Source organism: Punica granatum, chromosome 6 (genome assembly GCF_007655135.1).
Source record: "Punica granatum isolate Tunisia-2019 chromosome 6, ASM765513v2, whole genome shotgun sequence".
Lineage (NCBI taxonomy): Eukaryota > Viridiplantae > Streptophyta > Magnoliopsida > Myrtales > Lythraceae > Punica > Punica granatum.
The window spans coordinates 24,230,088-24,243,175 of NC_045132.1; the positions used below are offsets into that span (position 1 = coordinate 24,230,088).

The 13,088-nt window shown below is 35.6% G+C and overlaps 1 protein-coding gene across 1 annotated transcript; it reads right to left on the reverse strand.

Annotated features, from left to right (window-relative positions):
* Positions 1-1,242: 1,242 nt before the first annotated feature.
* LOC116210017 (expansin-A1-like) lies at positions 1,243-2,981 on the reverse strand. Its single transcript, XM_031543805.1, has 3 exons — positions 2,743-2,981; positions 2,234-2,546; positions 1,243-2,130 (listed from the first exon to the last, which is right to left on the reverse strand). Exons 1-3 carry the CDS (start codon positions 2,888-2,890, stop codon positions 1,821-1,823), a joined length of 771 nt encoding a protein of 256 aa, XP_031399665.1. The 5' UTR covers positions 2,891-2,981; the 3' UTR covers positions 1,243-1,820.
* Between the last annotated feature and the right edge of the window lie 10,107 nt (positions 2,982-13,088).

Genomic DNA, 13,088 nt, shown 5'->3' on the forward strand with positions numbered 1-13,088 from the left:
TTTGACTTTTGAAATATGAAATGAATGGAAGGTATAGATAATTAATTATAATGGGATTGTATTTTAATAATATATGGGGCCCACCAATTTGACTTTTGAAATGTGTATTTTGTTGTGTAGTGTTTTTAGTTAAAGTTAAAGTTAAAATCTTAAATCACGACTTTGAAAACAAACGGAGCGTATAGTATCTAATCGGGCAACTAAGATTCAATCGTTCGTGCTATTATCTTTAGAGATGAGGCCGAGCAACTTTCATCGGACAGTCATCAAGTTGAGTTGTTGTTGACAACAACCAACTGCTACGAGATAACCATTGATTGTATCTCGATATCCGATTAAACCTTTTGTTTGGATCGTAGGGAAATAAGGAAAAGGAAACTAGTATATATGGAAGATCCTCCTCCGTTTCTCTCCATCTAGGTAAAGCGTTAAAGTGTAACCATTGTCGGTGTAGTTACAAAAGACCATGAAAGGTACTTGTTAAGCAAAAAATTTATGTAATAAACTCATACGCATCATTTCTACCGTCAGTCTTTCTAGGAAAATAATCTTAAAAAAATACTAAAATTTTCTAAATTTTTAGTTTTATTTGATGAAAGAAATATAATTATAGAATATTCGAAATTTTATAATTCTAGTAAATGCTTCTATCTTATTCTTTTCACATTACATAAATGAGTTTCATGAGTTTGAATAATTTTAGATAAGAGGGTCCAATCACTTCGATGAAAGAAATTTCTGATTAAGCTTTAACAAGATTAACTATATAATAATTCTAAAATTTATGAAAATTATATGCTAATGAAATAAGAATCCTTGTTTCTTAATGCTTCTTTGAATTTCTTTTTTTTTGTATTATATACTATATAATATTATTAATCACAATAATAATTATAATTATAGTTTATTAATTTCTATATAGCACTATGAAGTAATATTATAATTACTATTTTACCCCTATTTATAACTATGTATTCAAGTTTATATATAGTTATATATATATATATAGATAGATAGATGGATAGAGTTTCGATGAGTATATTTATCAAAGGCAATAAAGTTTATATCAGACGGATCCAACTATTAGTTCATCCAATATTTTCTTTGGTAGAACTCAACGAATGACTAGAAAAGATTAATCTCCATTCAAGATTCAGTTATTAGCCTTGAGATCAATTATAGACTTGAACAACTATTATATATATATATATATATATATATATATGAAGAGTAATTTCACCATAAGGCAATCAAAGTAGTTTACTCATTACTCATAACCATCAAAGTACATCAGTATACATCTTAAACGCGTCTCTCTTTCCCAGTTCAAACTTACACCTCCACTCAATAATCATAATCACTTGATAAGCTTTTACAAAGTTAACGACCTCACAACTTTTCGACGCATTTCGTCAACAAAACAGAAAGAAAGAAAGAACATAAGATCTTGCATTGTTCGAATAATGCTTCTAAACCCTTAATCAGAAGCATCTTCTTTGGGCGGGTGACAATACCCCGTTCACCTCAGCCAAACACAACACTTACTAAAGGGGGGGGGGAACCAAACAAACAAACTTTTTCTATTATATTTATCATCAAAGAGGCCTTCCTGCTATCTGCAATTGGGCCTCTTGGACCTAAGGTCAAACAATTTTGGGCCGTAAAAAAAGCCCAAAACGAAGACAACTTTATGATTAGTATATATGTTAGTGCTTCTTAATTATATAATAGATCAAGAGGCAAAAACCCAATCTGGTAATTTTGCAATAATGAGAGGGTTAGCTTCAATTGGGTTAGGTTGGTCCTCGCGGGGTCAGCGGCTAATTGAACTGGCCTCCGGTGAAGGTCTGTCCAAAGGACCAATTGGGCGGCACGATGTTTTCGGAGACCACAGTCCTACCATCGCCGGTGGTAACCTTGAAGGAGAGGGACTGGCCGTTGAGGTAGGCGTTGTTCTGCCAGTTTTGGCCCCAGTTCCGGGACATCGCCTGCCACCCGTTGGTCTTGGAGCCCTTTATCGACACGGACACCACATTTCCAGCCCCCCCAACATTCGACACAAGCACGAGGTTGAAGTAGGAGTGCCCGTTGATCGTGAATCTCATCCCTCCGCTCCTCTGGCAGGCAACCCTGAAAAATATACGTACCAACATATTCAGCTCTGCTTAAGATGTGCGCAGAAGATCATTTAAGGAGTCGCAATGCGACAATTAATTAAGTTATGAGACATTACCTTCTGTACTGAACAGGGACGATGCCGGCCTTATACTTGGCTATCCGCTGAAAGACGGGCTGGGAGAGATCGAAGTGTTCCAGAGGAGGGTTGCACCATCCCCCAGCATTGTTGGACAGAGCATAGTTCGGGGGGCAGAAGTTCGTGGCGGTGATTATTATGGATCCTGGTAAACACCACTGACCATCGTTCTTGCACTGGATCTCGAAGCACGCCCCACAGCTCGTGCCGCTGTTGAACAACGCGGTGCTCAGAGCTGCAGTGTTGGAACCGAACCCCTGGCTATACAGGTTCCCGTAGCCACAAGCCCCGCCTAGTAACAAAAAGCAAGAGATCATCGTCACGACCATTAAGATTTGGGAAAAGACGCTAATATATCCTATGTTAAACTCCGCAGCACATACGATGTATCTCTGCTCATGGATTTTTTCAAGAAATATGTTTACCGAGGCCTCGAATGAAATGTAAACCGGCAAATAAATACGAGAGGGAAACCATGCGGTCCATACCCATAGTCCCGGAGGCATCACTGCCGCCATAGAAGGTGGCATGAGCATTGGACCATCCACCGCCTCTTCCGTAGCCATTTGCTCTCTCCGTAAACACAGCAAGGATGACGAGTCCCGCGGCTACTGTAATGTGCCCGTAAATACCCATAGCCGGCTTTCCTGGAAAGATTGCAGAAAGGGGAAATGAGGGAGGATGAAGCTAAGTGAAGTGAAGGTGAGCTTGGGAGTTAGGGCAGAAGCAGAGTGAAGAGAACAGAACAGGGGAGACCACCTTATATAGAAGTTGAAGAGTAGGGCTAGTGGGAGAATTTAATATTTTAAAAAATAAATAAATAAAAATTGATGGAACAGTATCTTAACGCTTAACCACATCAACTGAAACAGAAACTGTAGATTATATATTTATTTAGTTATTTTCGTTGAATTATGAGACATTTTATTCCATTGACTGAAAGTAAGAATTTATTTCCACTTAACCACCCTCATGTTCTCATTATAAACTACTTAATTTTAGTGAATTTAGAATTTTTATACTACATATAAAATCCACTCACAAGAGCTCTCACAAAATTCGCATTTTTACATGGTTAATTAATTTCATATTAAGTTATTATTTGTGTTGAGATTCCCAATATTCTGCCTAGAAATTCTAATATCTCCAAGTGGACAGTTTGACCAAATAGTTTTGAAGGAACCGATGCCTGGAGAATTGGCCTCATGACACGATTCCATGAAGACTGGTCAGCGGGAAAGTTGACAAAATTTGATGGAGGGAATTGGTCTTTGTCCTATTTCATCATCTTCGAGCAGTGGATATATATTTTTCAATCGACTAAATCTTATTTATTCGATAGCAACTTACATTTGCTTTCGAATAAATAATTAGTATAGTACGGAGCGCGGGCAATATATTCCGATCTCAAGATCCAACGAGCTCTTGTTCTTATTATCGTGAATTCCGTATTCATCGGGCATTTCTCTATAGTTTATTATCCCGAGTGTAAACTTGCACTAGAAAGTTGCTCGAACAACTTGAATATTTGCATGTTAGTGAATGCAACCATGGGAAGGCAAGTATTTATATTCATCGACCCATAACATTAACTTCCACTAGGCTTAGCTTCTTCATTTTATTTATAGTTTCGACCATTCCACTCGTGCCTCGTATCCACTTCTCTCTATGGACACATATAGTAAAGTGGATGATTGGAAATCGACTCAAAAAGGTGCTCCAAGCTTGTAAATATGCATATCACAACGCGTATGTCCATGCATCCATGGCATGCGCTATATCGCAGTCCCTTATATATGTTCTAAATTATATATATATATTTCTGTCTGTAAACACCTTATCACTTACGAGTAATGCTCCCGAACAGATCATGAACAGAAAAATGTTCGATTAAAAATATCATAGATTCATAAGTGGTGGAATCTGATGATCAGTGATATTATTAACGGGAATTAAAGAAAGTTATTTTATACCAAAGACTCCGGAAATAATTGTATGACATAACATATGGTGAGTTATAATTACTGAAATATATGTAAACCATATCTTTGGATTATAATAATTATTCGTGAATCAAAAATCATGTATCAGTATCATTAGTTATTAGATTTTTCTTTTCGTGCATATATGTGTATATACATATATATGTACATATATATTGGTGTTTGACGGTTAGTCGTTAAAGTAATCAACTGAAAGTCTGGGCATCCTATCGTCCCATGTCTAAATACTTAATTAATAAGGGAAAAAAAAGAAGTTTAAAGGTGGAGGAATCTCACCATAGCCATAGAAAGGAAAGGAGTTTCCTTTCAATTCAGTGGACATCGATACATTTATCTTTTACGTGCCCTTTTTGGTCTGCGTCGTCTAATTTTGCTTTGTTCTTTCTTTAGATGCCCTTCTCTGTCAGAATGATGAGCCGAAGGTTGACGTGAAGAATCAGCAGGAAAAAGTCTCTCCATTTTAAAATTAATTATTTAAATAATTAAGTATAATTATCTTGATGATTATATCTAAAGTGAAGGCTAATATGGCTTCTTGTTTTTTAAAAACAAAATAATAATAATAATAATAATAATAATAAGTTCTTCTCCCCGTATATATAAAATTAAATAAGGTAAAAAAAAGAATAGAACCAACTCGTTGGTTCAAGCAATTCGGCCATCGTTCCGCTTAAATAAGATTTCAAATTTGAGTTCTTGTGAATGCTGAAAATTCATGCTGGGAAAACTTTACCCCTTAGTTAGTCGACCCGATTCAACTGGATTAGTCGGTGCTCAGTTGGACTTCCGGATACCACGGTTCACACCGAAAAAGAAGGAAAAAAATGACTTTCTCTTATGAGACCGAAGTCACAATTAAGCTGCTCAACTTGATTTCTCCGCATATATTGACCATGTTGTGACTTTTAGCTAAGCATATGGGACTCAACATTCCAAGATGCATTGATGATGCAAGGTGCGACAAGCGTTTCACGATCGATACTTATCGGAATACTTACACACTTTGATGTAAAACATAAGTTTCTTTGTTGGTAAGTGTTGAGATATGTTATCCCACATCGAAAAATTGAGAAAGAAACCACAAGTTTATATGAGGCTTGGGTCCAATAACCTATCAACTTAAGCTTTTGGGTTGCAGATGGGCTCAAGTCCGTGTAGGCCCAAGTGGGTATTTTACATGGTATCAGAGCGGGTTATGCTTCGGCGCGCTCATGTGGGCTCACACCACGCCAGATTCAATTTCGAGGTAGCCAAGAGTGCGCCTCATGTTAATCAGGCCCAAGAGTGATCCGATCCAATTCTGAGGTAGCTAAAGGTGCACCTCTAATTAGGCCCGAGTGTGGAGCTCGAGGCTAGTTTGGTATTTGTCCCCCCTTGCCCGAGCACGGAAGAGGATGTCCGGCTCGGGTCAGTTGTTAAGGGCGGGTGTTTAAGGCACGTGGCACGTGTTGGACCACACGTTGCCACGTGAGGGCGGGTGTTGAGATACGTTATCCCACATCGAAAAATTGAGAAAGAAACCACAAGCTTATATGATGCTTGGGTCCAGTAACCTATTAGCTTAAGCTTTTGGGTTGCAGATGGATTCAAGTCCGTGTAGGCCCAAGTGAGTATTTTACAGTAAGTGTACAACATAAGTTCCTAGTTATATATAGCAAACTGAATATGGATTACTAATAAATATACATACTAACCAGATCCCAACTTAATTACTTAAACAAGTTAGAAAACTGAAATGTATGCTGCACATATATATATATATATTGCAAAAAGTTTCTCATTATATAAGTTAATTACCTGCACGGTCCATTTAAGCTTTTGTGTAATTATCAGTACCCGTAGAATTACATACATTTTCTTGGGGAGCAACTTGGTGCTGGGGCACATGGGATGATCTTGGAGAGTATATACCACTTTTTAACTCACTTTTTTATCTATCACTCTTTCCTTTTTTTTCTTTTTCTTTTTTCCCTCCCTCCTTTTATGGGTCATTGTAAAAAAAATCACACGGGCATTGTGGGCTTTCCGTTTTTTTTAAATTTTGTTTTTTTGAGATATATTATATTCCTGGAGGAATAATGGCACCGCCTTGACTTTTGAGACACAAGAAAAGAAAAGAAAGGAAAAAGGGTATTCTTCTCGAGGACATAAAAGAAATAACATTAGAGAAAAATTAAGAGAGACTTCACTATCCACCTCAAATTCAGGATCTTGGGATCACAAGCTCCAAGTGGCCTGCATGGGGCAAACCGCCCAGCTTTTAATAAGCTCAAACGCGTATATGTATGTTATATATATGTTTTTTTTTCTATCAGTCTGTAATATAGTTATTAATCTATTTATAATTACCAGATTGATTAATCTATTTATAATTACCAGACTGCGTTGGGTAATTAATAAACAACAATTTTCGACATGGGTAAGAAAGTCGCAAGTGTTCCCACCGAAGAAGATAAATAAATAAATAAAGTTGGTGAGTGTTGCTTTCTTCCTTCCTTTCAAAAGCTCGATATTTTCTGCATTCTATAGTGTAACATTTGCCCTCCTCTTTTACAAAGAAGGCGATAATATAATAATATAGGAGGGGGATTTGGTTCGAGTATTGTTAGATTATATAAAATATAAAGATTGGAGGAAAATTTTAATTATGAAATTGTTTTTTTACGTTAAATGTTGAAATTTGAGATTGCTATGTTTGGTTAACTATATTGGATTACATGGAATGTAGGTGAAAATATAATACATGATTTATTTTTGTAGAGATAATTGTGGGTTTCACGGCCGTAATCTCTGTTGTAATCTAACAATTCTACCTGTTTTTAATACAAAGTCTTTACTTAACAAACAAACGACGTAAAATACTATATAAAATCCCAACTTTACGATGTAAAGTTCGAACATTATATCAAAGCAAACGGCCCTTAAGAATACTTTACTATGTCTCTCAGTTGATTTTTTTTTTCGTTTACAAACGAAATCTGTAAATATTGAAGGAGGTCTTTATTATTAATAGAATTAAAATGAGAAATAATTAGATGTAACTTACCGTTTTAAAAAATTGAGATATATGTCTCTTCTCAATATCTATTGATATTGAACTTGTAGGATTTTAATACAATCCTTGTGACGCGAAATACTTCCTTTCAAGCCCGATATTTTCTGCATTCTAGAGTGTAACATTTGCCTTCCTCTTTAAGGAAGAAGGCGATAATATAATATAAGAATACTTCACTATGTCTCTCAGTTAATTTCTTTCCTTTTTTTGTCGTTTACAAAAGAGATCCTTAAACATAGAAGGAGGCATTTATTATTAATAGAATTAAAATGAGAAATAATTAGGTGTAACTTCTCGTTTTAGAAAATTGAGATGCATGTCTCTTTTCAATATCTATCGATATTGAATGTGTTGGATTTTAATACAATCCATGTGACTCGACGTATTTCAAGGTTCACGGTCTTAAATATCTCCCTTGGCAATGCACATGCATTAGTTGATCAAGGGTTTATATTTACTTCCAAGTTATGTACTATCCATTTGCGAGAGACTTCTGTATTATTGGTCAATTATAATTTATACAAAAATAATTATAATAAGAATCCTTAATTAGACAACCTTTTTGTGTGTTTTTATTATTGGGACAAGCACACGAACCCTTATACTTATCAAATGATGCGATTAATTCACTACAAGAAAAAGGGTCTAAGTCGACGCAAAAAGAGACTTCTCCCAATACACTTGTGTTTCGGCTTAGACCCTGCCGACGCAATAAGCATTAAAATTTTTTGTGTCGTAATAACTAGGCTTACTGACACACCTCAAATGTACCTCGGCATAAGATAACCTATGCCGACGCAAAAATATGTGTCGGCAAACATTAAAACAGCTGCCCACGCACTTTTTTTGCGTCGACCAAACTTGTAACTATTCCTATTCACCATATGCGTTGGGGGAGGATAATCTTATCCCGACAAACATGTGTTGGGAAATACTTTGCAGCTTTCGCCTACGCCCTGAAGTGCGTTGCCAAATTAATTTTGAAAAAAGAAAAAGGAAAAAGAAGTCTATGCCCACGCACCTATGCGTCGGCAAAGACATTTTTATTTAAAAAAAAAAAATGGGCAGCTAGGCTGCATTCGAGAAGAAGAAGGTGAGGCAGCAAGCTGTTTCTGGGTTACTGCTTCATCTTCTTCTTCTCGAAGGCAGTTGGCTGCCTTAGCTCTGTTAATTCCAATTCATTTTTCAAAATTTTCTTGCTTCTGTTAGCATCAATAAAAAGAAAGGAAAAGCAGATCTTGAAAAAATATTCCAGCCTCCTCCTCGCCTTCCTCCTCCAACGACCTCCGTTGCTCAGCCCGACTGCTGGTGTTGCTTGCTGCTGCTGTTCCACCTCTGCTGCCTTGTTGGGACACCTCTGCTGCTCAGCCCGATTGCTTGCGTTGATTGCTGCTGCTGCTCCACACTTCTGTTGCGCTGCTGCCTCTACTGCTCAGGCCGAGTGCCAGTTGTTGCTCACTTGCTCGTTGCTGCTTCCTGGCTGCCGCTTTGCTCGCTACTGTTGCTTTCAGCGGGGTAGTTTACTTTTAAATTTCATTTTCCCCCTGATCTATCCCGACGCATTTTGTGTCGGCAAAGAACTGTGCATGGGCCAATTCACAAATTTAGGCCGTCCCATGCCACGTTCATCGCCGACACCCACAAAGTGTCCTATCCTGACACAAATTGTGTTAGAATAGGCGTCTCCCTAGGCTGACCCAATAGATTGCGCTGCCGAAGATATTATCACGTCGCCATATAAAAAAAATTTCGACTCATTATAAGTGCATCAGCGCAGTTCAACCTTTGCCAACATAATTTCTTTTGCGTCGGCATTGGTCATTTTGCAATATCCTTTCCCGACACACTTTAAGTGCATTGCCAAAAAATAGTCGGGATAGAATCTTTTTCTTGCAGCAAAGAATGCGTGCATTCCTGAAAGTCTTCAATATATACGTAACTTTACAAGCCTTTTATACATACATATTATATATGTAAAATATGCATATATACATATTACGTATATATTATATGAGAAAGAAAAAGATACTTTCCCGTTCTTTTTTTCTTTATAAACGAGAAAAAGTGCATAGATTCATGACGATGATGATGCTGAGAAGAACAGCTTTTTCTGGCCTTTACAGCAAAACAAGGCGACGGCGTGAGTCGATAAGAATAATTAAGGATATTTATACTTTTCTACTGACGAATAATATAATATTATGTATATGATAATTAGATACTTCATAAACAAGGGTGTTTAGCTAGATATCAGCATCCATGCCATAATTAATCTCTACCAAAAAAAAAATCATTCCATAATCAATTCCCGAAAGGTCCTTAAAATAATCAATGATTTTAGATTAAGTAAGATCTCGGATTTACATATTTTGTGAATGGAGAAATTTTTCGACTGGGCGAGTTTTTATCTATTTGTAAGCCATCTCGACTCATAACTAGAATATTAGTCGGGGGTTCCTGAATATTAGCTGGCCTGTATCCCAAAAATCAAAATAAAAGCATAAAAAATGATTGTCACAAGGTCTCGCTTTCATGTTTCCGAGCCAAGCGATTCATGTTTGCAATGCTTCACTTCTTTCCGCTACCCCCGATTCACCATCTCCTGACATTCATCTTCTTGTTCACGCCAACCTTATAAACAAAATTATATGTGAATAATATATTAAATAAGATAACGGTGAATCAATGTTCGTGTAGATATATATCACGCGTATTGTAACGACCCCTTTTGAATAATCGATTTCATATCATCAGATGCGGTTCTGTGTGTGTGTGTGTATAACACTATATGTTACATGCATATATCAACATATGCATATATCATCAGATTTTCCTTTAACTCTTCAATTTTTTCACCAATACACACAGGAGGTCCATGACAGATAAGTCGTACTGACAACAATCAAAACACAAAATTCCTTAACTTCTAATCATGCACGAGTGCCATTGCATTACGCACATCTTTCTCTGTTTCAACCATATTCAACTGGACGTAGAGGTGACTTTTTTTATACTGCCCCCGACAACAGCAATGATGAAATGAAGCCCATCGAATTTTGCTTTTAAAGCCATTAGCTGGCTGTTAACTTTAAGATATTATACACACACGCACCGCTTTTTTTTTTTAGTGACAATATGCACTAATCTTCTGAATTCATTCTTCTCTAACCGCCACTCATGCGTGTAGTATATTTATACATGACTTCTCTAGTTATGACGGCCATTTTATTTTAATGTTTTAGATGGCTAACCCATTTTGATAAATTATGAGTGTCAAAGCTTAAAATTATGATAATAATTACATTAAATGTTAATAATAACCCATCTTGATAAATTCCGAGGTCCAATCTCTAAAGCTGCTCAGCTTTGCGTTGCAATGAAAGCTGAGAATTTGTGCAAACTGCTCGGTCTTCATGGACATGGAAGCACGTATGTAGGTTGGTGTAAACCACGAGATCGAGAGAGACGGCATAAGCATAATACGGACGGTGCAACTAAAGGAAACCTGGGGTTGGCATCAGCTGGGATCAGCCTTAGAGATGATTCGGGTCGCTGGTTAGGAGGATTTGCTCAAAATTTTGGGATTGCTACATCTATTGCAGCTGAACTGTGGGTAGTTAAGTCCGGATAATTAGAACTCGCTTAGGACTTAGAGATCAATGAGAATTATTCTTGAAGTTGATTCATGAATTAGTCTGCAATTTATTACAATCAAATAGAGGACAAAGCCGGTGGGAGTTAAGCTTCGGTTAGAGATATTCGTGACTTATTTCTTCGAGAGTGGACTGTTGTAAATGAATATGTTTATCGAGAAGGGAACATGCGTGAAGGTTTGATAGCGATCTATGCACCAAAGCTACGTACCTTTGGGTGTTCAGAGACTAGAATGTTGTCCTTATGGGTCGGATTTACTCTCTGTTTTTTTTTTCCTTTTTGACCACAAGGGATGTCTATGAGTCTTGTAAATTAAAATAAAAATAATTAATAAATGAGCATGGGTTGTCCCATCAAATATCGAATCCATAACCTCCTAATTACTAGATAAGGATGTGCGCTACATCTTCTTTTAATGGTTAAATTTACTTTTATTTGGAGATATTGTATGGATCACAATGTCTCGTTTGTATATTGAGTAATTGTTTATTTTATTTAATGGACATGGGCTACCGCCCCCTGTTTATCCAAAAAATATATATCTATACAGATGCTACTATAGTTGGTGTGATGTTTTTGTTACCGAAATATGCTCATGGAAAAAAATAAAATTATTGAAAATTAAAGTACAATTTGTAGATTTATGTATCACTTTTATCGCATAACAACCCACAACTTCTCGCCTACACTCTTCCTCTCTCTTTGCCTCTCCCTCCCTAAATCAGAATGTCCAATTTCAAAAGTTTCAACTTTCAAGGGCATCCTTTTACCAAAAAGGGCCAATTGCTAAAACCTTATTATCATAATAATTAATCATAATATGTATAAATGTTTTTAATCTCCTCCGCCCATTCAAAAATCCATTTTATCTCCTTCAAAATCTATTTTAACATCGTGAAAAACTACACAAAATTATTATTGCCTTCTTTCAATAATTTTTTACAAGACATTAGAATGTCACATTATATAGTAAATTGCAGTCTTACAATTATTTCTACAAATAAAAAAAAACTGTAAGAAGGGTATGAGTTTCAAATTTACAAAAGTTAATAGTTAAACGTAATACAATAAATTATCATTTTAAAGGTATAATTTTTTGCATTATTTTAAATATATAATTTAAATGACAAAGAAAAACTTACACGATATCGCTCTTAGCACAAGTGAGATTTTCGAACCAAACTTATGTTTAACATCCTCTGCGTAGCTAGCACGGGTCACCTAGTGAATATATGCCAAAATTAATTTTCTTTTCATTTCTTTTTTGATCGACCAAAATTACTTCAAGATGATATAAATTATATAGCAAAAGGAATTGAACAAGACACATTTATAAATATATGTGTGTGTGTATATATATATATATATTGACAAACTTATAAGAAAACACGACGTGATTTCTCTGCGGCACAATGTGGAATTTATGCGCAATTCCTTGCTTAAAGAGGTTCCTCAAATCGTTTGGAAGAAATTGATGCTAATTTACTGAAATCTGAATCTTTCACATGATTCATGCATGCATCATTTACACTCATGTATCCCTTTAACACCTCTGAAGAAAATAATAGATAATTAATTGTCCAATACCTACAGAATTCATTTTTCCTTTGCTTTAATTTGTATCATCGATTTATGCAAAAATTTACTATTTAGGTACGTACATCTTCCAATCATCTATCTATATACAGTAAAACAAACATGCAATAAATGAGCCTAATATATATTAAAAATATTAGCCAAAAGAAAATAAACGCTATAATTAATCTAGAAATAAATATTAATTTGATCTACAAATATATCAAATAATAACAATAGAAAACACATCACACCTATGTAGATATGCAGCAAATAGAACATATGATGTAGAATAATGACAACCTTTTCATATAGTAAACTACAATTAATCCAATGATTATTTTAAAAGTTACTTATATAAATGATATCTTGAAATAGTGAATAAAACAACTAGATACTAGAATAATTTTTGTTTAACAATAATTAATTTAGCACATATAAAAATTATTAAAAGCCACTAATTATACGAATTTATTGTCAAACAATAGAAATATAACGTTAGAAAATAAGGATGAGAAATAGAAACATTTAAAAGAACTGCATAATG